The 26,155-nt window shown below is 38.3% G+C and overlaps 1 protein-coding gene across 4 annotated transcripts in view; it reads right to left on the reverse strand.

Annotated features, from left to right (window-relative positions):
- Positions 1-230: 230 nt before the first annotated feature.
- The window catches only part of GRM7 (glutamate metabotropic receptor 7), an 836,468-nt gene continuing 810,543 nt past the window's right edge, over positions 231-26,155 (reverse strand). For all 4 annotated transcript variants that reach the window (XR_013357466.1, XM_077857985.1, XM_077857983.1 and 1 more), the window contains one exon: positions 231-1,460. Coding sequence is in view for 1 of the 4 variants with exons in the window: in XM_077857985.1 (XP_077714111.1) it covers positions 1,411-1,460 (50 nt within the window). In the remaining 3 variants the exon portion in view is untranslated. The remainder of the gene's footprint in view (positions 1,461-26,155) is intronic.

Genomic DNA, 26,155 nt, shown 5'->3' on the forward strand with positions numbered 1-26,155 from the left:
TACTGAGTCCATGTCTGAGGGTTGTCAGGCCTCTGATTTTAAGGAAACTAACTGCATGGATTTTGGGATACTCTTTTGTTTGTGAGAGCATTTAGTACCTCTGGGTTTATCATTTGCATTTCAGATAGAGCTTTACTTGTGAGCTAAGACTTGTTTCTTTTAACAAGCTGAGTTGTTTTCATTGTTCCCTAACTTAAGATTTTATAAAATAAGCTGTAACTAAAAGGGGATAAACAACTAAAAATATTTATTTCAGGAAATAAAAAAGTTAACCAAAGTATTTTATTGGTACATTCTTGGACAATATCACAGAATTGAAAGAATGGAAAGGGGGAAATTTTCAGCAAGGGTGTTTTTCCACTAAATTGGCACATAAGCAGCAAGATTAACGAAAGTACTTATTACAAACAGTAAAAAACATACATGCTTTTTTTTTAAAGTCCTTATCACACTGGTCAGTCATAGGGGGGCATGAACAAAACCTCAAGACATGAAAAATCCATATTCTTTTCTTCAAATAGCTTAATCATTATTAAAATTATTGCAAAATATCCATATACCTTAATTAAAATAACAAAAGAGAACACAAATACAAATATTGAACATAAATTATTAACATGTACTGTAAAATACATTACTGGCATGCATTCCAAAGATCAAGACCTCTATTCAGTTCAGCCAATACTTTCCTTTCATGGGACCTATCCTTATACCAAAGATAGGCAGGGCATACTTTCTCAGCACAGTTTTTGGTCTTTAATTATCTTTTTTGTCTTAAAAAAAAAACATGATTTGCAGTGGTACAATAATCATAATTATACAGTCATTACATTTGTGGTTTTAATTTCCTTTTTTTTTTTTTTTTTTTAGTCTGCCAAGATCTTTTTAACATTTGAACTGTTTCAAATTTTTTTCCACATATTCTGCTGTCTGAGAGAATAGGGCTCTATGGAAACAAGGCATTCGAAAACAAACAGTGAACCGAGGTACAACATCAGATGGCAAAGTGCAAAAGTCCTCACAAACTGTACAGAAAATTTCAAAACCTTGCAGTCTGGAAGTACATACGTAGAAAGACAAGTCAGCCCCAAAACGTTCACTGTGGCTCTCGATGGTTCATCCTAAAGAGCCTGGGTGGGACTTGAGTCTCAACACTCCCTGTGGTAGGGAAGGTCCGAAATTGCAGCCAAGTTGGCAGTGCTGATGCCAGTGACTTATTAAGCCAAGATAAAGTAAGAATATTTCATAAAGCAGCTGTGTAGGACACTTGGATCCTCTAACGTTGGTCTCCTGGCCGGGGATGCTCCTCCAGTGATGGGCAGCGGGCAGGACCAAAAGAGTCCTATGCCAGGTTGGGTGACAAAATAACTGAGGGTCTTCCTCCTCCTTGGTTCCATGGAATGAAACAGGTTAGATAACCAGGTTATTATAACTGACATACTTCTTTTTTGCAGCAGGGCCTGAAAAAAAAAGCAAAAGAGTCCATTGTAGCAGTGACCTTATTTGTAAAGGTAGAAACGGAATCAGATCTGGGATGATTTGGGGGCAAATCATGAAGTCAAGAGGGAACAGTGCACCACTGAGGAACACACAAATCACTTTGGATTCCTAGGATCCTTTCTAAGGTTTTGTCTACTAATATCTGCAGTGCCCAGCAATTCTCATACCATCTGTACTCTCTATTCTGAGATGTCTCCAACCTCCCTCTTTATGGTTTGCAATGGTTAGCAAATTAATTAGTGGATGCCATGCTTTTTAATTAGCCGACCCTAAGCTTAAAGGGCCTATCCATGCTGCAGTATATTTTGTTGTGTGATCTCTGAGACCTTCTCATAATAAATGGGCTGTTGCTTGGGACGGGTCTGTCCTGGTTCATTGTGATTAATTTCAGATTGACTACAGAGTAGGTCAACCAGAGCACCTTCTTCAGTTAGGATTCACACCATCAAATTACTAGTGATTGACTTGCACGGCATTGTGATCAGTAAGTTGTAAATGGTAATTTGTGGAACTATTTGCATCAAAGTTTGAGGCTCACTTAAATCTTACATACATACCCTGTATTTGTTTTCTTTAAAGATAGAGTAAATTACTTTTCTATTTGGTACAGTGATTCTAGAGCCCAGCTCTACTTATTCATTCATTCATTCATTCATTCATTCATTCATTTAGCAAATATGTGTCAGTTGCCTATCATGTGCCACACACGGGGCTAGGCACTGATGAGCAGCCGATGAGCAGATCAGACCCTTTCTTGTCCTCATGATGGAAACAAAGACACCAAGATCCCAAAGTATGACTGATTTATATTATACTCTAGTTCTCAATACCAAGTAATACAATTGCTGTGATGTGACATGTTCTTTATTCATTAAACCTTAGTAGTTTTGCATCAGCTTCTGTTGGACACAAAGTAACTGTCACATAGCATTTACTGACGGCTTATTTTACTCACGGTTTTTTTATGCTAAGTAGTATTGTTCAATTAACATACACAAATAACAAGAATTCTTCCAGACTTCTTGAGTAGGGATTCATATGGGAATTTAGAGGAATGGAAAAGCTACAATAATACTGAGAGAGAGTTTGTATTTGAACTTTGAGTATGTAATGCAGCCAGTATATTACACACACACACACACACACACACACACATTCATGTATAGTATATAAAAAAGCAGATTTCATTTTCTGGATTAAAAATTCAGACACTCCTTCTGGAAATTCTGATTTGAAGACTCAGACTCATTTCTTTATTAAATCACATTGCATTTATTAACTGAAATTAGAGGAGAAAATATAGTTATATGACATTAAGGGTCCTCTGGAAAATCTGGTCATGAGCTGGGTCATGCTGCATCCTCCTTGATAAATACATGGTGTCAATAATGCCCCAGACTTCTAAGAAGGTTCCCATTGTTAACATAGCCTCCACTGATATGTTTGGTTTGAGTATAAAGAGAAAAATATTCTAGGAATGTTTTCTTTACTCTGAAGCCTATTTATAGTGTCATAGCTAGAAAACTCCAGGAGATAGTTGCAAGAAATAATCATAGCCTGCCTTGTCAAATGCCAATGTATTAATTATTCTCAAGACAAAAAAGCGGGGCAGAATCAAAGAAACAACCCAGAGGTTTATAATGACAAAAATATCTGAGTTTACCTCTATTGTGTGATTATTATGTGACTGTTTTCCATATAAGCATAGCTGTCTAGTGGAAAATAAAAAGCAAAACATATTTGAAATTCCTCAAACAGGTTACTTGAAAACACCAATTTCTCTGGAAGAGCCTTCACCCAAAGAATAAGTAAGTTAGAAAATATTGTCCATATATCGTAAAGCTGAGTGTTGGTTTGTATTAAACAATCATTAACATGAGGTTATGTTGTAAAATATTCAAAATGATAATAGTAATAGAAATTAACTAATGGGGACGCCCTAGTGGTTCAGTGGTTGAGTGTCTGCCTTTGGCTCAGGGTGTGATCCTGGGGCCCCAGGATGGAGTCCCACTTCGGGCTCCCTGCATGGAGCTTACTTCTCTCTCTCTGCCTGTGTCTCTGCCTCTCTCTCTCTGTGTGTGTGTTTCTCATGAATAAATAAATAAAATATTAAAAAAAAAAGAAATTAACTAATGCTTGGCATGGATTATCTTCTTGTGTTTGTAAGCTTTGAGATGAATGCTGTTCATAACCTCCACCTTACATAGGAGGGGTCTGAGTATCAGAGGGACCAACATTCCAAAATGAGGCTAACATTTGAATCTACACAGTTCATTCTCCATACCACAGTAGGAAGACCATGCTGCTTTGGATTCACCTGACCCAGGCTCTGATCCAACTCGATCACTTACTTGAAGTGTGGCCTAGACCAGTCCAATGACATTGAACTTCTCTAAGCCTTTGTAAAATTGGTAGAATAATTGTCACTCTGTGGCCTGTTGATGGCATAAATGTATGAACTATTCCAGTTTTCTCATCTGATAACGTAATGCATAAAGGTATTTTTAAATTAAAAGTTCTATACAAATGATTAGCCTCAATCCATGCTTTCTTGACAGAATATCTGGGGAACATTGCAGCAAAATGGTAATGGAGTTATGCAGGTCCTAGAATGGTGATTTATATGCTTTTCAGAGCAATGCCCAATGTATTAAAATGTTTATTTTTAAAATATTCTAGCCTTATGAGTAAATAAGATAAGTACCAGTGGTGTCTGATAATTCCATTTATTTGAATAGCAATGTAGTTTATGGCCTAGAAAAGAAAATTGCTTAGCTCAAAATAGTTGTGCAGTGAAATACTTTTTAAGGAAATAAACTTATTGTATTTTAAAATAGAATTTTTTCTCTTTAAAGCTACAAGTTTTAAGTAACATTTGGGCTATATGCCATGGTCCCTATAGAATTTTTAAAAGTTACCTACCTACATCAGTAGTTTTCAAAGCAAAGTATCTTGCAGAGTTGATGTTTATAATGAGGCAGTATAATGGATCCTGGTTTTTGGAATGAATTACTTTGCTATTTAAAAATGTTAAGACATTCCATCTTACTCTTGGTGTTTTGTCAAAATCAAACTAGATTTGGCATTAACTTCAATGAACTACTTGTTTTTCTTTAATTTCTCATGAGCCTTTTTGTCTCATGAAAGTTTCATTTCTCAAGTGTGTTCCATGGAACACATATAACCTAGACTATAGAAGTGAAGAAAGAAAGAAAAAAATGATAAAGAAGAAAGAGTCTCATGGATAGTATAAGGAGCACTGAATTATGGGAAACATAAATAAATATAAAATTTTGAATGAATAACATTAAATAGGGCTCTTTTCTCTATTCCATATTTGTTTTTTAAATAGTAAGGAATTGTGTAGCTCATTGACAATATTCCATATATTTCTGTGAGCTCTTGTTTTTAATAAGAATGTGTATGTAGATATATATACATATCAGTGTATGTATGAAGTGATTCAGATATCCAGAGAAAGTATAGACAATATCTCAGCCTTGAAAATAGAGCATTAATATATTTGCTTTAGGTGCCCCTCCATCCACTCATAAGAAATAAAACACGGTCAAAGCCTTCCCTACCTCCCCAACCCCACTGCCAGTGCTTTTCTTCTTCCCAACCAAAACTATTAGTCTGATGTGGGTGGAGATGCATTTTTCCCAAAGAGGTTCATGCTGCTACAGCATGTGTAGCTGCCCATAAATATAAAGAGTTTTGCTTTGTGTTTTTTAAATTGTACAAATATATCATTCTGTTTGTATCCATTTGCAACCTGTTTTTCATATAACATTGTGGTTTTAATATTTATGTCGATTTGGTAATCATAGTTACTATATAGTTTCCTGTATGGATATAGCAAGCATTTCTAATTCTTTTTAATTCATGGACTCTACTTACTTTATAATTATTACCAATAGCAAACAATGCTGGAATAAATAGGATCTGAAAAACAATACCATTTATAAAGTTAAATGAGAAAAAGTCTATAAACTAGGATAATTTATTTGCAGTGTATGTAACTGATAGATTGTTATACAAATTTTTTAACATATACAAATTAATAAATAAGATCTATTTTTTAAATGAACTAAAGATATCAAAAAGTAATTTGTAGATAAAAAAACACATGAAAACTGCTCAACCTTCTCACTTAGAAAAATACAAATTAAAATAATAATATGGCATTTCATGCCCAGTCATTACAAAAAGAGGTTATTTGCACTGATACCACAAACTAGTAAGGGTGTGAAGAAGTGAGGATTCTTAGACTAGTCTGGTAAGAATGGAAATTGGTGTAATTGCATGAGACAATCATCTGGAAGTACCTAGAAAAACAGAGGATATACACAGCATTAACTCAGGAATTTTATTTCTACATATATATCTGATTCATGTTTTCACATGTGCACCTGGATATGTGTGGGGCTTCTTAAAGCCATTAATATAATGTTGTGTTTTGTGATTCTTTAAGAGAGAATTCTCAGGGGCTTAGCATATAAAACAAATGAGAAAAGTGGGTCAAGTGTAAGATATTAAGGAACGATATGAACACTTGCTCCATGTGAGAGCATAATTATCTGTAGGGTGTTAGCTTAATTTAGTCATATATTTCATTTTTTATTTTATTTTATTTATTTATTTATTTATTTATTTATTTATTTATTTATTTTTAAAGATTATTTATTTATTCATGATAGACATAGAGAGAGAGAGAGAGAGACAGAGAGACAGAGGCAGAGACACAGGAGGAGGGAGAAGCAGACTCCATGCCGGGAGCCCGGCGTGGGACTGGATCCCAGGTCCCAGGATCGCACCCTGGGCCAAAGGCAGGCGCCAAACTGCTGAGCCACCCAGGGATCCCCCATATATTTCATTTCTTAAAGAGGAGCTGTACTTCTGTGTTGTTAGGTAAAATTTCACTTTTTATTCATTTGAAATCTCTTTCAAAATTCATTTTTAATTTATTGAGCACATATTATGTCTTGGGCTCTATTCCAGGCATTATAAATGCCTGTTTTTTAGTACCAAGTTCAAAATCATATTAAAACCTTGAGGAAGTCAAAGGAAAGTAACTAGGGGATAGATTGAGTCTCTGGGCAGCCACTTTGTGACTCTGTGATGCTATCTATACTCTTTTCGAAATTTATTTGATTGCCTAGCCCTCTCCCCATACCTTTTAGTGGTTCTTTGCACTATACAAGAACATACTTTTGGAAATACTTTCGGTTTTTCTTAAATGTTGGTCCTGCCTATTACTTCTATCCCTTGTAAAGCTTACAAACTCTGGAATACTGGTTTATTGCCTGATGAACGTGGCACAAATTGACTTTTCTATGAACCTATTCTAAATGACATCTGTGCCTTCCCTGCCATTTGCTTCCCTGTCAACCACAATTCACAGTTATTTAGTTAAAAAATACTTTAAATGGGAGTGATTCTTCATATTATAGTTCACTGTTACTAAAAGAAAATACTTTTAGTAATTAGTTCTGTGGTCATCGGCCTGATTTCCTGCCTGTTGGTTTCATCAGTAAATGGCCTTAGCCCCATCACTTAATAGCAAATGAGTATATGTTACCTTCAATTGTTAATTTCCACTCAGAATTTCAAAGAAGCTAGCAAACTTACTATACTTTATTGAAAAATCATTTTCTAATGATTTTCCCTAAATCTTTTTTTTAATTGATTGTCATCTATAAGTAGCGCATTACTCATCCAAAAAGATGGAAAACCTCAGAATGGAGAATATGATTGCCAAAAAAAGAAAAGAAAAATGAGGCATTGTCAGTTGTGCAAGTTGAACTCTGATCTAAGAAAATATGAGACTTTTATACATCTTTTCTGTCCCACCCCCAGTTCTGTTGCAACAATTTACCAGAAGTATGTTGAAGTATTTGTCTTTATGTTAGTTAGCAGGACTTCTTGACACAAAGGGCTTGGTGGGGGTCAAAGTACAATCAGCTAAATATGTCAGGGTTCCACATCACCAGGAATTCTAATCTAGTCACCAAAGATCCAAAAATATGAATTTCTGTCCATATAGCCAACCATCCATCTAACAAAATATTATTAGCACCTGTTAAATAACAGTCACTTTAATGTGTGGTAATCTTGCAAACAGGGCTTGGAAGTTTGCAAGATGTTTGTTCTCATTCATTGTAAATTTGGATTATTTGACAATTTGATTATTTAGAGAGGGCTTCCATGTGCCATCAGAAGGGCTAGGAATTTCCTTTTTTTTTTTTTTTCCTATGTAACATGATTGGCATAAGGCAGGAGATCATAGGTCATCACACTGGGAGGAATCCCCACAGCAAATTGGCACCTTCACCAATGTGAAGGAATGAGGGAAGCCTTTCAATGGATGATGGGGCATTGAAGCTGCTGGAACCAGTCTACCCTATTTACAGGCAATAGTATCCCAGTTCAAGAAAACAGAGAAGCAGCATCCTAGAAATCCTTAGAAAAAATGTGCAAAGTATTTGCCCCATTTTCATCAGGGACAAAGATGATTCAGGTATAGTCCCTTTTGTTAAGGAATTGTTTCATGGTTGGGGAAATGATTCCAGTGCCTGTGATAAGTGCTTGAAGGTATTTGACAAAAGCTAATTAGATGGGGGTGTTTTGCACTAAGCCCAAGAATGTTTCTTGGGCTTAGATGGGGGTGTTTTGCACTAAGCCCAAGAATGTTTAGATAGGGGTGTTTTGCACTAAGCCCAAGAATGTCTTAGATGGGGGTGTTTTGCACTAAGCCCAAGAATGTTTCTCAGTGAAATGGGCACTTCATCTGGATGATGAATGTGAGAATATAGGAAGGATGCAGGTAATCTAAAAGTGTACCATGTTCCTATTGAGATACATGGAGAGGGGAATCAGAAAGTTCTAGAACTGAAGGCTGACAGAGTAGAAGGGTCCAGATAATTAAATAAATATGCATGCTCCCATACTAAATTCAACATACTTGAAATAGTAATGAACAACACATAGTCCCTAGGGTTATTTAGCTTCCTAATGGAGTCTCTTGTCAAAGGCCTTGAATGCCAAGGTAAGGCAATGGTAGTTGAGAAGCCATGGAGAGGCCATCAGTGATTTTGAAGCAGAATATTCAACTTGTAGTTCCCACCCTACAATGTTAATTAGCTTTTTCCTAGACTTCTTACCTCCTACTCCTTGTTCTCTTTATAGTTTTCAAAGTCACTTGATTCAGGGAGCCTTTCCTGACCTCCTCCAGACTAGTTAGGTATCCCTGCTCTATTCTCTTGTGGCTTCTCTACTTTTCCTTTGGCATACTTAGCACAGCCAGGGTGGATCACATATTGCTCATTGCTCCTGAGTGTTTCAGATATTAGGGGTGCAGGTGTAAGAATGGAAGAGACCCTTATTTTTCCTAGCGCTTAGTGTGTAATACAAAGTCAGTTCTCAGTACTTACTGAATGAATCACAGTAGAGGGGCTTCTGCTCTCTGAAGTCATTGTCAGATCCTGGAGTGTTGTAGGAGAGGAGGAAAGCCCCCTCCCCACCCGGAATATAGGGGAACTTCATTGGCTTTGCCAACCTTTTTTTTCCCCCTCAGTGTCCACTTGGTGCTATTGTACACAAAGCTAACAATTGCTGTAACTCTTTAGATTTCATTTGTAATTTTTAAATCACAACATTCTTTTTTCCCCTTTTAGCATCCACAGAGGCCCAAAACAGCCTGGCTAAAATTGAGAAATCAATTTTCAATTCTGCCATGAAAATAGTCAATGAACATTCTAGTATTTCTTTAAAAAAATCTAATTTGTTTTTAAGATGTAAAGCATCAAGCAGAGGTTTACATGGTTCTTAGAAGATATATTGGAAGCAAATAGACTAAGTCTCTGTGAGGAAACATCTTTAATCTTGGCCAACTTAAAATCTGGGTGCTTTGATTGAGGCTGTATATGTTTTGCCCTAGAAACAAAAAGGATGCACTAAATTACTGCATCAAAGATTTCTATGTTTTCTTGTTATGCACTTTGCCTGGGTATTGAAAAGCTTTTGTGTATTTTGCAATTTCATCCTATTACAGATGCGAGCATTCTGGAGCATATTATAGATGCAGTGCAATGGTGCATCCAAGAATGAAGCTGTGCATGAAAGCCTGTCTTAAGGATAATGTTACAAATAAGGCAGTAGTGACAAAATAGTAGCAGAGTAGTACTTAGTATTCCTGGATGAAGAGCTCTAGCTAAAATCTGGGCCTTGCTATTTTGAGGTAGGAAATTCACCGTCCATTCATTCATTTCTATTTTCTTTATTCCACTATCACTAAGAGCTTACAGTGTGCTAATAGTAGTTTAGTTAAAAATCAGTGGTACAGAGGTAGGGAAAAATAGTCTCTTTGAACAACTGGCTTGGTGCAATTCAACACATATTTATTGACCACCTACTATGTGTCAATCACTGTTATAGGCAGGAAAATTTAGCCATATTACAGAGTATTATAGCCCCTGATTGTATGGTGCTTACATCCTGTTGGGGAGAAAGGTCACTTTTTTAAAAGGTAAAATCAGCCAATTCTCCTTATTCGTTGTTATATTCTATAGAGTTGCCATAAACACTGAGTTAGTAAATACTGAACCATTGTTCCTAGGGAGAATACAGGGTTAGGTTCCTAAAGACTCTGAGCACATTTTATCAACCAATCAAGGCATAACCTTGATTTATGTTTGTTTCTGTTTGAAGATGCCTTATTTAACATATATTGTTGATTGGTTATAATTGAACTCACGGCCAACAGATTATAACGCATGCCTGAACAAAGTTTAAAATACATGCATTCTGAACTCAAGAACACTAGGCATCACTTCAGCACTAAGTTTGGGGACTGTTTTAAAAAGCAAAATCACTGACAAAAACGCAAAAATGAAAAACTTAGATATTAAACAGATTGCAAATTCACCCTTCAAACTCAAACTCAAACAAGGCAGAGCATCACCTTGTTCAGCCTTAGCTGAGATTGTGTGTATCGAATGACTCAAATATTTCCCTATTCTGCATATATATCTATCTGCAAATGACTACAAAAGTACAAGTAACAGTTTTGGAGTTACACATCAATTTCAGCAAGTAAAGGAGTTTGTAAATAGGGAAACCATGAGTAATGAGATTCAACTCTAAGCTGATGTCGGACAATCCAAAACACTATGAAAAAAAGTTAACTAAGGGGCTAGACAGGGATTAGGCTGAGGTTGCTGTCCTAGGAAAGGTGACAGTTAAGGTTCAGAGAGGAGGCCATTTGAGCAGAGGTTTGTAGATGAGAGAAAAACTATGAAAATTCTTGGATCATAGAGTGAACAGCAGGTGTAAAGCCCTGAGGTTGGCATCTGAAAAGCCAGGATGGATGGAATAAAGAGAGTGAGCAGAAATTGTGGTATGCATGAATTCCAGAGTGGCTAAATGTGCCATAATAAACTCAGGGAAGGTTTCAAAGTGGAAGGAGTATGGAACTATATCTTGAGCAGTAAATTGTGGACATTTCTTTGCCAGGGGACCCAGGAGTCAAGGGTACAGGTATTGAGGAAGATTCCACGTGAAGGACATGATATTGGCAAAGGCATATTTTGTGGAAAACCTGAGGGTTTGGACAAGAGAAGGGCAAAAAGTGGAGTGTTTAAGGAGGACAGGGTTCATGAAGAGAATAAAGAATCCTGGGGAAAATGGTTAGGGAGAGTAATCTCAGATTGGCAAGGACATTTTATGTTATGTATAGGGTTCTGGTTATGAAGAAGAACTGAAAAAATCATCAATATTTGAAAGGAGAGAATGTTCCAACAGCAACTTGAAAGATGAACTGGAAATGGAGGAGAGGTGGGTAGTAAGTGCAGGCAGAGAGATCAGCATGAAGTGATTAGGATTGTGACTGTGGTAACTGGAATTCCAAAACAGTACTGCAGTGGGGTTCTGGATGAGGAAGCATTTCATAGTACCAGCAATGCCCATGCTAACATTTTGTTCTCTTAGGCATGAGAGCATGGGAAAGAGCCTTTGGGGCCATTGTCATAGGGAAGTGTCTTGAAACCAGAGCTGTGTTGTTTGTTTGATTGACTGATTGATATTTAATTTGGGGGGGTTGGTGGTGTATGTGACATGGCAGTTAAGTGTTACTAAGTGCAGTTAGGTGCTTTTTAATGTAACTCTAGGTCTTAGAGAATCCAAGAGGCTCAAGGAGAGGAAACCAGAGAAGACTTTGCCAAGGCAAAGAAAAGGTATGAAGGAAACCTTAGCTTTCCTTTCCTTCTTGGAATCCAACTCATCTTAACCTGGCAAGAAAAAGACAGAGCCTGAGAACTGAAGCTCTGTCCAGGAATAAAGATGCAGTTTCCCATAGGCTGTATATTTTGGGATACTGGCTTTGTAAGATGGAAGGATTGGAATCCACTACAGGTAACAACAGAAGTTAGCCCAAACTTCAGTTTGAAGCAAATGTGAAGCAGATGTCTGCCAAGTGTAAAACACTGGTTGCTGGGGACCTCAAAGAGGTCTCAGTCTAATAGAACCAGATTCCCTTGTGGCTAAATTGGGTATTGATTGTAAAGCTTGATTGAGTATATAATAGGTTTTATACATCAGCTTCCACTATGTATGAAACTGACCAGCTCACACTCAGATCTGAACCTATTATGTCAGTTTCAACATCAGAACTTTGTGATGATGGAAAGTTCCTTTTTTATTATTATAAAGTTTGCATATTAATTTGCTCCTTTATTTAACAATAGTAACTTTTTTATGACCAAAGACACTAATAATAAACAATAGTGAATTTCAAGGTACTTTATCTTTCTTTTTTTGTTTTTGTTTTTAAATATTTTAAAATAGACAGAGACATAGGCAGAGGGAGAAGCAGGGACTTCTCCATGCAGGGAGCACAATGTGGGACTCGATCCCAGGACCCCGAGATCACAACCTGAGCCAAAGGCAGATGCTCAACCACTGAGCGACCCAGGTGTTCCTTTTTTTTTTTTTTTTTTCAAGATAACAAACTTTTTAAAAAGTAAAATAGTAAATCCTATGAATTAGTATTAGGTAAATGATATGTATTCAGACAAAAAAATGTATTAATAATATTGAAAGAAAATAAAAAGGACCGAGTTATACGCATAAAGATGTTCATGAAGAGATATAATATTATTTGAAGGTTTGAAGAATCTAAATCTCTAAAACTAGACAGAGGTTAAATCAATTCTAAAGCATTCTTTAATGCAGGACATTTAAATCTATCAAAGGTAATGGTTATTAAGATGATGGAGCAATTTGGGAAATGCTTATGCCATAGCATTAATAATCTTTAGTACAAAGAATAGGTTACAGAATTGTGAGTGCTCTATAATTAAAACTGTGTACTGGAAAGTTGGAAAGAAATGTATCAAATTATTAAAAGCTGAAAGAAGGCTGGTAAACTTTTCAAGTATGTCAATATTGTAATGGACAAAAATAAGGTGTAGGACTGTCAGATTAGAGGAGTCTAGAGAGACAAAAACACTAAATGCAATGCTCGATCCTTGACTGGACCGTGAATTAAAAACAAACAAAATCCAAAAATAGTAGCTGTATTGGGGAAAGTGGGAACATTTGAATTTTGCCTTTATAGTAAGTGGTAACATTGCATCAATATTAAAGTTATTGGACATGAAATGGTATTAAGATTATGTAGGACAGAGTCCTCACATTATTAGTTGAGGGAACAGACAAGAGAATTTGTATTCAGGTAAAAGATGCATGGAATAGACCCCTAATCACACCATGCATGAGTAGTGATAATGGCTTCTATTAGAGACACTGGAGAAGTACACTGGAAATTGGTTATGGCTTAGGACAAATATTAGCAAACTTGGCCTTAAAACTCTGGGCCTTATGGCCAAGCAACACAGCCTGTTCTCAACCACAGCAGGCGCCTCATAGTTCCATACTTTCCACATTCAGTGTTCTGTCTAGAAGTGTTTCTCTTCTCTTCTTTCGTCTCACACATCACCAATGTGTTACTTTGAATGGGTGGATTGATAATGGCCCTTCAGCGTATAGATTAGGCTCAAGGACTTTAAGATGGTTTAACAATCCTGAGAGATACCTACGTAATTCCTAATTTTAAACTGATGGTTTACAGTCTTCACTTAAACATATTTTCTTTGCCACACTAATGCCTAATGGACCTGTCCACACTACCTGTTCCTTTTTGTACTGAAGGTCAGACCACTTGTTATGTAACCTGAGGGGTTCAGACAGGAGACTGGAATTCCCATCCCTAGATTTCAGCAAGGTCTTGTGGAAATGAGTACTTAGCTGGATTCAAGGGATTGGGTTTGGAGAGACTGGATGGAGGAAGCAGAAGAATGCCTTCTATCCGGAAAGACTGAGAGACTCTGAAGATAGGAGACCAGAGACTGGGTGCCAAATGATATTAGAGAATTACTGTGACCTTGGTTAGATAGGATAATGATATGATGGTAAGGTTGGAGAATGTCTACATTTTATGATGAGCTAAAATATATCAGAGTATATAATCATGGTATCTATAGTTAACTTTAAAGTGGTTCAAGGCAAAAATACATAGGTACAGATGAAGCAAGTAGGGGAAAATATTAGTCGTTCAGCCTCAGCGGTGGATTATGCTACTCTTCCTTCTACTTTTCTGAATGTTTGAGAAGTTTATGATTAAAAAGCATGAGACTCATCATCTCCAAAACAAAATTTATGCTTCACAACTTTGCTGAGAGCGATTCCTGCCTTTGTATCATACCATTTGCCATCAGGAAGCAGCGCCCTCAAGACAGTTTTATATCTCAGAGAAGAGAAGAAAACAAATCGCAATTGTTTCTGTGGCCGGGTGTAGAACCCCAATGAACTCCTTCAAGAGTGATTATCAAAACAGTCACCAGAATAAAAAGTAGAGCAGTGGAGAGGATGGACTGGCAGACACAGAAGGATAGCCACCACTCAGTTGTATGACCGTGAGTGAGTTACTTTATCTTCTGTGCCTCTGTCTCCTACCTGAAAAATGGACATAACAGTAGTATGGTGTTATGGGGATTAAAGGTGTTAATACATGAAACACACTTAGAATGGGATTTGGTATGATTTTAATCCATGTATTTTAGCTATGATCAGGCTTTTAACTGGATATACTTGGAGAATGTCACACACACACACACACACACACACCACTGACTCATTGTGTGTGTATTGCCTTTCCTGTGGAAGAAAGGGATCCTTCCACAGCAATAAGGCTGCCTGTAAAATAAAAACAAATTAGTTGTTTGGTTTTTGGATACTCTTAGGGTGCCAACAAATTTCCTTGAAGAGGCTTAAGGCGTTATCAGAGCACCTAGTGCATTTCATCCATTCATTGGAAAAGGAAATCTGTCAAGTTACTGTCAGCATGTTTCCACTTCCATCCAGCTATACTGCCATCATTAGCCACTGCTTCATCTCTGTAAAAGTGTAACACTGAACTCTTGTACTTTGAGAGATTGTGTTATCACTGGAGCCAAGGGGGGAGGCAGGAGTTTGGCAGGTTCTATTATGGCAAAAACGACAGTTTTCTTACTGTATGGACAGACTTGTACACATAATCAATAGCTGTTTCTACTCCTACATATAGTCCCTGTCATTTTTGTGCAATATAGAACTGCTACTCATCGATTCCAGGAACCTTTACTGTAGTACCATTATATTATTGGCAAAATCAACTAGTAGAGCCTGTAAATGTGCATTTACTTATGTAGTGCTTTTATCTATTTTGATTTAGTAATTGGATATCTACTGATGAGAGCCATATGAATGTCAGTTAGATGAGCTGATGAGTTATTCTCTATTTATTCACTCCTCAACTTTGCAGTCAAGAATCGAGCTTTGTCTACACTGATAAAGCAAATTGAAGACTGGGGCAACTGCCAAATCAATTCTATCCAAAAGACTGAGGCTGCATGTCTGTGATACATGAATATATAGGCACACTGGGTCCATATGATCCAGGTGGGTTAGCAAATAGACTTAGCTGTGACCACTCAAAATTCTATGTTTCCCAGAGAGCATTCATGTACTCCATACTCAAAACCACCTGTTGCATCCCAAAGGGTAGTCATACAACTTGATCACAAACTGTGTAGGGTGAATCCTTAATCTCAGTTAACATTGCTGAGATGATGAAACACTAAATTTTTAAAAATTCTCGATAGTTCTTCTTTCCCTGAAGTTAAGAAACATATGGATCCTGGATGAGGCATCAAAAAGTACAAACGCTTGTACTCTGACAGTAGTAGTATTTGTTGGACACTTAAAAGTGTTCTGGAACCCTGCTGAGCATTTGGTATTTACAAACCCTTTTAATACATCCAGCAAGCCCTGTGAGACTGATACCAGTATCATTCCTACTTTACCAAAGGACATTTGAGGATTAGATGGATTAACAAACACATCCAATGTCATATCAGATATCCCCACCTTTTCCTAACTATGGGTTTTGATAAAGCATGAAAGGAGTAAGAGAGGTGAGATTAATGTCAGAGGCCACAGATATTTCTTATTCAACAGACATTTTCCAAGTATCTACCATGTGCCAGGCAGGGCTGGATAGCCAGCTTCAGTAAGTCCAGACATCTCTGTTGCTCACTCCATTTTATGTTTAGCATCTGTCCTGCCTTGGTTGCTTCCCCAGAATCCCATTCCCCAATCCTCATGAATGTCCAGCTTATTGTAGGAGGCATTGAATCCCATGAAGTGCTTAAAAGTCTGAGTGACTGAATTGGCACCATGGATGCTTAGGTTTCAGGAGACTGAGAAGCACTCTTATAGACAGTGATATGCCCTAACAGCAAAACTTGGCAGGCAGTAAATATTCCTTTGTTCAGAATCACCTTCCTTCTCCCCAGGGAACCAGTGCAGAATAAATACTTTGAGAAAGAAATGCAGTGTTTGTAGTGACTTGAAGAGTAGATCCAAAATGGACAATGCGATCCCAGTCCATCTTAAATTCAGAGAAAAGGCTGCTGCTAGAAGGAAAAAAAAGTTGACAAATGTCCAGATTTTGCCTCCCCCAAAGAAGAGAAAGGTGGTATCATCTAAGTGAGTGATGTGGGGGACACGTGAATTTGTGGTTAAGGAGAGGTCTCTCATGTCATACTTGAGGGATTTAAATCTGAGGTTTGCTCTATAAACTAGGATATTGTGAGATACCTCTAAGCCTCAGCTTCCTTGCCTTTAAATTGTTGGTGAAATCAGGATGATAATAGGGATGTGGGGAGGATCCCACGTAATGATGTATGTGATGCACACCCAGTACAGGACACCTAGGAAGATACTGTTATCATCACCATCCCCCCTGACCCCCACCCTTCCCCCACCACAATCACCTCCATCTCTTTCACTGCCTGACCATCATAATTATCATCACTGAAAACTAGTCATCTATACAAGTCAGTGGAATTCAGAAGAACGGTCATATCTAAACCTAGCTGGTGACTCATTTCGCAGGATGAATATGTCTCATAGGATGTGATTTATTTATATTTTTATTTTTTTAAGATTTTAATTTTTTTATTCATGAGAGACACGCACAGAGAGGCAGAGGCACAGACAGAGGGAGAAGCAGGCTCCATGCAGGGAGCCTGACATGGGACTCGATCCTGGGTCTCCAGGATCATGCCCTGGGCTAAAGGTGGCACTAAACCACTGAGCCACCCGGGCTGCCCGGATGTGATTTAAACAAAAAGTGGACGTGAGACTTGAAACTACCAGTTTTACTATTATATACTGGAGAGTGTTCAACTCTCAATTCTTTCTTCAGTGCAATCTGTTAGGCCCTTGGTGAGGAGCTTTCCCAGTCTATGTATAGTGTGTAAGGAGATTATATTTTTTGCGAAGAAAATGTGGGTGCATAATTAAAAGGTAGATTTTTGTATCACTTCAGAAAATAAGAGTGGTCTCTAGATAATAGAGTTTGGCTAAAGAAATACTTTAATTTTAATTTAGCCAATAGAGTTTGGCTAAAGAAATAATTTTACTTAAAAAATATTTAAATATCTTAAATAAATTTAATTTAAGGAAATTCTTAATATCAGAGCTGTCTTGAAAATCTGGGTTATTGTGTTGCTATGGAGAATAGCACTCTTTGGTTCTGATGAATGTTTCCAAACAATTATTATTCTCTAAGGTAGTTACAGTCCCCAGGGATATGTTACCTCAGGCTGCCATAACGCTCACACCATTCCATCCATCACAACTACCTGTCTCATTGAGAGGGGATAGAACAGTCAGTAAATACTTACCAAGTCCCTAACATGAACCATCTTCCATTCCAGATTCTAGGGTTGTGATGGGCATACAAACATATAAGGTATCACCCTTAACCCTCAAAGAACTTCCGACTTGGCAGAAAACCTACATTACTCATACGCACACCAAGGTTGCCAACTTTAACAGAGCTGTCACCAAAGACTACTACTCTAAAGTCAGTCATTTCCCATCGGTCAGTTTTACATGACCTTGTCCCCAGGGAATTGTTTTCTGGAACAGATGTTCATGCCACTCTCCTAAGTAGGTAGTCTGGACTATTGACCAATGGCAGGTATCCTCCCTAGGTCTTCTGTGTGGGCAGATATCTGGCTTTTTTCATTTCCATTTCCAGTCATACTCTTGGTGTGCTATTGATGAACTGCTTCACTTTCCAACTGGTATCTAAGTTCATCATTTTCTGTGTTAGCTACCTTCCATTAACGCCATCTTCTCAGGTCTGAGTTCTTCTGGAGGTTGGGGATAATTGTTCTCTATTCTTTTTGGTGTCCCCTTGTTCTAAGGCCTTCTCTTTGGTTACCTTCCACCCTCTTATGATGTTCAATGGATCTTTTGTCTATTGTAAGAAAAAATGTACAGAGGAGAGAGGTAGAGGGTGAGCATGTCTCAAAAGCTGTTAGAAAATGCAAAGTAAGGGAATAATTTGAAATGCTGATTAAAGAGAAGAGGTTACACCTAACTCCCAAGACCATTGAGCTAAGAGAGCCAGGTCGCTTGATCTGGAAACTCATGTGTGACCCACTATGAACCTCTTCTTTAAATGGGAAACTTTGGGGATCCCTGGGTGGCGCAGCGGTTTAGCGCCTGTCTTTGGCCCAGGGCGCGATCCTGGAGACCCGGGTTCGAATCCCACGTCGGGCTCCTGGTGCATGGAGCCTGCTTCTCCCTCTGCCTGTGTCTCTGCCTCTCTCTCTCTCTCTCTCTCTGTGTGACTATCATAAATAAATAAAAATTTAAAAAAAAGAAAAATAAATAAATGGAAAACTTTGCTCTTGCTCATCTACTTCATCTTAGAAAATGGAATTACTGCAAATCAGGAGAGTGGAGAAAGTGAATGAGGAGGGTGTGACAACATGTAGGTCCATTCTGCCGGCATGCTCTAGCATACTCGGGGGCCATGCAGAAGACTAATAAAATGTAGTAGTGGATTGTGAAAAGCGAGAGCAGTTACACCCATAGTAAGCATCTTGGGTAGAATTTGCTGTCGTGAGTACTCTTCTCTTTCCTTCTTGTTTCTGAAAAAGCTCATACCTGGAAATAGAATCTCATTTCTGTCTAGCACTTAAGCCCTTCCCCTCCTGCTGCTGATGGGCCATTATACCTGATGAGCTGCAGATTGCTAACAGGCATCCAGAAACAAAGATGTATCCGTTTTTGATAGGACAGAAATGATTTATCTTGGGCTCTTGTGCTTGAATCTACATTTGCATTTAACTTGCTATCATTTCTTCCTTTGGACAATATATCCATTGATATATCCATTGCTCTTTAAAGACCAAAGCAGGTGATAGATTGAAACATACATTGTAAGAAAGTCCTATGGCTGAATGCCTAACTCTTCTTGGTCTCTGAAGGAGAAAAAAAAAGCACCAGTAGTTTCCAGACCTTCTATAGCTACTTATATAATTTTCCAGTCTACATGTGTTCACCTTTTCAAGACTACAGTCATGCTAGTGGGCTATGCTTTGCCTCTGTCTACTGGCAAAGACATTAGTTTGATTTTGATATTTTTTAAGATCAAAGTTTTAGAGTATTTTCTATCCATTTTTTGATGATCTCAAAATAAACACTCAATTTGACCCATCTATAATTCATCCATTTTTATACGAGGGAGAAGAAATCAGGTCACCCATCACCATTTTGAAGAGTAATGGAAAAGAACAACCTGTATTTAGAAAAGTAAGACAATCCCAGGAAGATGTCCAGCATTCTAGACCTTCACATTTGCAAGTCTTTCTATAGTTAATGCCAACAATCAGAAATATGAACTCACGGCCATCTCAGAACTCCTACCTGAGCAAGAAAAGATGAAATAATCTCAACATACTTCACCAAATAAACAGTGGAGTGCTATATTTTGAAAATAAGAATTTCAACTGTAAGGATGAAACAAAGAGAGGTTATCAGGTAACCCCAAGTCAACCAGAAAATTCAATAAACCTCAAGCATCCTATTTCCCTTGCTCACTACCTAATCAGTGTTACTGGAATCCGTTTGAATGGATCCACTTACTTTTCAACTGGCTGTTTTGATATCCTGTAAATACAGCCCAAATATCAATTTCTGTAATAAAGCCAACCACAAAAATAAAATCAATCAGCAGCATCATTTAAGCCACAGGATTAGGATGTTCAAATGAACCGTATTATGTATTCAAGTTGGACTGGGGCCATTAATGTCATTCCATTTCTGTGTCTTCCATGGCACTCTGTGAGCAAACTCAGGCAATCACTGCTCTGTCCACACCATATATTTCCTTTTTCATAAAAGCCTACAGATGTTTTCCTCTTCTTAATATATGCCCTAGGCTTTGAGATGTTGACATGTAAAGTGGTAAACATTGGTATCATTTTTGCTGGAAATGGAATTGGATAATGGTCAATTTACAGACTCTAATCTGTATTCTGAAAACTATTATTTTCTCTGTAGGCAAAAGAAATGATCATGAGGGCAATAAATGCATCCCAGCCCTTGGGTAGTTACGCAATGAGCATGGGGGAATTGCTGGCCAAAGGAGTAGTCATTTCAGAATGTATCCCAAGAAGGAGGCAGCTTGTGTGCCAGGAGTGGGATGCAAATGTATATTTATCAGTCCATCTCATGTGTCTCTGAACTCAGAAAACACCCCTCACAGTGTATTGAAAAGCTCTATATTGGCCAAATCTCCAGACCTTTTAACTAAATAGACCTGGGTTTTCTCAGATGCTCCTGCTTCCAGGGCATGTTATGGGTCCCCTGGAAGGGGACTGCCTGGTGGTACCAGAGAGGATATTATCAGGGATCAGAGAAGAGAAAGGCTACTCTGGATGGGATCTAGGGAAGGGCTGCTGAGTTCACGTAATCTTTTTACAGGAGGAGGTGGAAACAAGCAAAGGAAGACAGGAGACACACTCACACACAATGTAGATGAAGAAGGAATAAGAGAGGAGATAAGGATAGGAATAAGGAATAAGGAAGGAGATGAAGAAGGAATGAGAGAGAAACAAATGTCTTTTAAAAATGAACAAGGCTGAATTTGTGACCTTTAAGTTCTCTTACTTCTCTGTGTATATGCAGAATATGGATGAGTAGAGTATGAGTGAGTCTCTGGAGCCAGACTGTGGGAATCTGAATCCCTGTTCTGACACTTACTGTGTGACCTTGGGCAGGCTGATGATACTCTCTGTACATCAATTTCCTTAACTCTTTATTAAGAATGATGATACAACCTACTCATTGTGTGGTTCCAAAGATTGTGTCAGTAAAGTACTTACTAAACATTGAATATGTACTTGCTATCATGTCCCCAGGTCTGCTGAGCATTTCTTGGTTCCCTCCTGTCTCTTCTATTGCTTTATCTTTGTCAGAGAAACAGTTGCAGACATGGTATAGAAATACACTATTTTAATTATAAGAGATTAGCCACCCATTTAATCGGAATTGTGTGATAAAATCCTCTATAAATTTCTTTTGGAGTCATAAGGGATTCCAGAATCCAGGTCTGCATATTAAGGGACTGGACCGTTTAGGTCTGGGATGTTGTTCTTGTATTCCTGACTTTGGCATGTGCGGTGTTTCATTTTGTAAATTATGCCACAATGTGGTATTGGCTTTTCTGCCTAGGCAGCTGAAGAGGGCCTCTTAAGCATCTTCCCTATAGAAGCAGGTGCTCTGCAGGCTGTGTGTTGCTAGAGCTACTCAGATTCAACAGGAAACATTTATTGAGCATCTAGCTTTTGGTTTTGATACTCTGTGAATATATACTAAGGCTCCTCTCCACCCCATCTTAATGTCTGCCACCTCCCAATAAAGATTTGTATTATTTTTCTACATCCCCCGGAATCACAAACCCAAGAGGTGGAGCTTCCAGAGGTTGTCAGAAAGATCATCATGCTCTAGGAATGTGGCATTTCCTATTCTTCTCTTCCCAAGAGCCCATAGCCCTCTTCTGCCTTTGGCTTTTCTTACTCTTCCTTCATGTCATCCAGAAAAGGTAGACCAAGAGCTGCTGCCCAGGAAGGACAAGAGAGCTAGTTCTATCTTAGGTCTAAGAAGAAATACCTCGTATCATTGTGTGTTCCTCACCTCTAGCTTTGACAAAAGAAACATCTCATGTGCTTTTACATCAGTCCTAACATATGGGTTGGTGATAAAGATCCAGCTAAGAGTAAATAATTCTGTTTTCCTGCTGTTTTGGTAATCTATACAAACACATTTCCCTTAGGGACCTTGCAGGGAGTCCAGATGATCATCATGATGCCTTCATCTCTCTCACTAGCCATTACCTCATTTTAATTCTCAGACAAAATATTCTCCTTGCTCTAAAAGATGTTATGGTCTGGCAGTGATCTTTCATCATTCTTATTTAATCACGGTCAACTAGGTAATTATTCCTATAGAGGAAATAGTATTTCCTTGTTACAGTCCCTAAAGTTGCATAGCACACAATACCATCTCTGAGTACAAGTAGAACTGACATTGAATAGGTGGTATATCAGGTTCTGAGACCCTTAAGATGCCTCCTTGGAAATGAATATTGATCATATTTAATGGGCTGTAATCACTCTGCAGATATAGCTGCTTACCTACTTTAGTAAATTATATAATGGCTCTCCTTGAGACTCTTACACCTAAGGAACTATTTACTGCCATACAGAGCAATTAGGTCACAAGTAACACTTACAGCTGAAGCACTTTATTTGTATCCAGAATTCCTTAGATACTCCCCCCAAAATTCCTTAGATATTCCCCAAAAAGGATATGCAGTATTTTGCTAATCCCCTTACATGGAAATTTGTTGCAATGCACTGTTCCTTTTAGTTTGCAAGGGACTTTTTTTAAAGAAACAATCTTCTTATAAACACGTTTTGATTTGCTAATTGTTTTTTTTCCAAAAGATTGCATAGCTCAGGAAGAAAAATAGAAGATCACAACTGCAGGATGGACAACAAAATAAATGAATAAAAAGCACATCCAGTGCTTGAAGGCACAGTCAGTAATACATGGATAGTATGAATTATGATCAAAGATAAATGCCTCAGCTAGATGTCAGGGTTTAAATACAGAACGTACATGTTCAACTGATACAGTCCTTAGGTAGTTCAAAATACTGCATTTGGGGAGGGGCAATATTTGACATCCATTTAGTTACCATAGATCATTTGTGATTAGAGCAAGACCTCCTCCCCTTCACCCCTCCCCCACCAGTGGAATGGAGCAAAGGACCAGCATGTTGGAAATCAGACTGCCTTTCAGACTGCCTTTAATTCTTAGTTTATCTGTATTTGTAGACATGTTTATTTAAAGTTCTACAACATAGTGTCAACCTGTTCAATGGAAAAAGTGTCCAGTCTCAGTGGAGTGGATGGGAAGCACTTTGACCCTTGAGCAACCAGTTCAAACTTGACTTAGATATTGGCAGCTGAGGTTGCAAAATTCCCTGCTGGCCCTTCAGTGAGAATCCTTTTAAAACCCACAGAGGCAGAAGGTAAGAGAAATGGGCTATTTCTCTCTGAAATCGAAAGCCATGTTCATTGTCCTCTGGAAGCCTTGAATGCCATGTTTTTGGCAGGGAGAAGCCTAGGTTCAGCTGCTGTTTGGCTGAGAAGAGAAGCCACCAGCTGGGTGGCTGTTGATTTGCCACTGGCCTGGGAACAAGACTGATTTAGCATTTTACACCTGCAAATCTTCACAGGTGGGAACAAAGCCATACTTCAGTTCAGATGCTCTTCAACATCACTGCCACCAATGAGTGAGGTTAGCTGTGGCTTGTGACGGTGTCTCTTTGGATTTAGGAATAGATGGACTTAGGTATAGTCTCTCAAGATCCAACCAGTTCTTTAGTAGAGGAGTTTCGCAGAGGGAAGTATGTGTTGGTGGTCCTTGGCTGGTACAACCAGGCTGCTGAGTAGATATGTGCACACGTGAATCAGCATGAGATAGACTAGGAGAGCAGATTGTTGCCAAAGAGCCGTTTTCAAACTATAATGTGCCTATGAATCACCTGGAGATCCTGTTATAATGTAGAGTCTGAGTCCGTTAATGTGCGATGGAGCCTAAATTGATGCATTTCTGATAAGCCCCAGGTGATGCTGCTGTTGCTGGCTCACACACCAAACACTGAGTTGAGCAAGGCATTGGGAGCAGTTCTAGAAATTTACATCCCTGTCATGTTCTGTTTATCACTCCTGGACTTCTTGGCACACACGGTTAAAAGGAATACTGGCACTTTCTACAAGACTATTCAAGTTATAAAAGTTGAGATAACCGAAATAGACCTGAGTTGGATTTGTTTTTCAGTTTGAGATACTGAAATGGTTGTCTCAGTTTTCTGTTCTATACTGCATATATTTAAAGATGGCCTATGCAAACATCTTCTCACCAAGTCTGGTTGTTTAATAAGGCATTCAAAATAATTCTAAGCTTTCTGGATGGTACAGATCAGTTGTGTGTTTTGTTTTGTATTCTGGCTTCATTCACTAAATAAGGTTGGCAACACATACTCATGGAAATGAGATTCAGAAACAAAGATCTGCATGCTTAGCTGAGATTGGTTTCCTGACTTCAAATTCTTTTTTTTTTTTTTCTGACTTCAAATTCTATATCACAGTACTGACAACAGGGTCCCCCTCTGCTTAATTCCAGAAAAAAAAATAGAGACATTGGGAATGGTTTTTAGAAATGCCCTTCCATTTGTCCAGATAGGCTTCTTTACCAAGTTCTCAGCTTGCTTTGCAGAAATTAGGCATTGGGTCAGGCTGGTAGAAGGCTAACTCACATCACTGCCAGGGAAACAGCATCCATGGCTGGTGCTACCCCCACAGCCCAGGGACAAACTCCGTGTTGACAGCTTTCTTTAACAGTTTTAATGATCAGGGATCCCTGGGTGGCGCAGCGGTTTGGCGCCTGCCTTTGGCCCAGGGCGCGATCCTGGAGACCCGGGATCGAATCCCACATCAGGCTCCCGGTGCATGGAGCCTGCTTCTCCCTCTGCCTATGTCTCTGCCTCTCTCTCTCTCTCTCTGTGACTATCATAAATAAATAAAAAAATTAAAAAAAAAAACAGTTTTAATGATCAATATCCCTTAACATGCATTATTCTAAGAACTTTACTTGGTACTAATGCCTACACTATTCTCTGATCCAGGTATTATTTTCCTATTATACATATGAGAAAATAACAATGAAGATAATTTATTCAAAGTCACAGTAGTAATCAGAAGTAGAACTGGAACTCACACTTTTTAAAATTGTAATGTTATTATTATTACTATTGGTATTATTTAGAAATCACACTTTTAAATGCTCCAGAGCTTTTAACTCTTAATCTTGTAACCAGTTGGGGTTTCATAAGGGACATGTTATAGTTAAATTGTGTCCCTCACCAAAAGATATATTGAAGCCTTTAATCCCAGTACCTGTAAATGTGACCTTATGGAAATAGGGTCTTGGTGAGGGAGGAACAAAGAAATGATGAGGGAGAAAGGGGGAGAGGGAGACTGTGTTGTCCTAACAAAATAGACCTTCATGCAGAGTTCAGCCCAAGGGGTCACCTACTTGGGGCACCAGCATAATGTATCCAATAAATAAATAAATGGTGTCAAGTCTAAATACGGCATAAGTACTCTTTCAGATAATACACACACACATATATGTACACACACAGAGAATCTATAAGAAAAATAACTTCCATTGTTTTCATTTTATAAATGTAAAAGTTAAGGTCTAAGGAGATTAACTTACCAAAAGTCACCCTGGTCATAAAAGGTGGAGCCCAGAGTCCCATCTGTCTGGTCCCATCTCCTGTCTACAGCATGATGGTCAAGAAGGCCTGCACTATTTGGGGAGACTGAGGCTCTCCTGGAGAGCCCACAAGTTGGAGGCCGAGGAGCTATGGGTACAGTGCAGTCTCCTGGGGCTTGATCATATGTCAGCATACAGAAATGCTCATTTTAGGAAAGTGGCTGTCAAAGGCTTGAAATATTCTCATGCACCTGTTCAATGTTTAGTTATGTAACTTAAGTAGGTGCAGAAAGAGCAGGAAGTACATAGACAGTTTTTGTTCTCACTGTTTTAATAAAATATTTAAAAGTCTGAGAATGGCTTGTCAGTTTATGCTTTTCACAGTCATAGCTATTTAGATGGA

Source organism: Canis aureus, chromosome 19 (genome assembly GCF_053574225.1).
Source record: "Canis aureus isolate CA01 chromosome 19, VMU_Caureus_v.1.0, whole genome shotgun sequence".
NCBI classification, from domain to species: domain Eukaryota; kingdom Metazoa; phylum Chordata; class Mammalia; order Carnivora; family Canidae; genus Canis; species Canis aureus.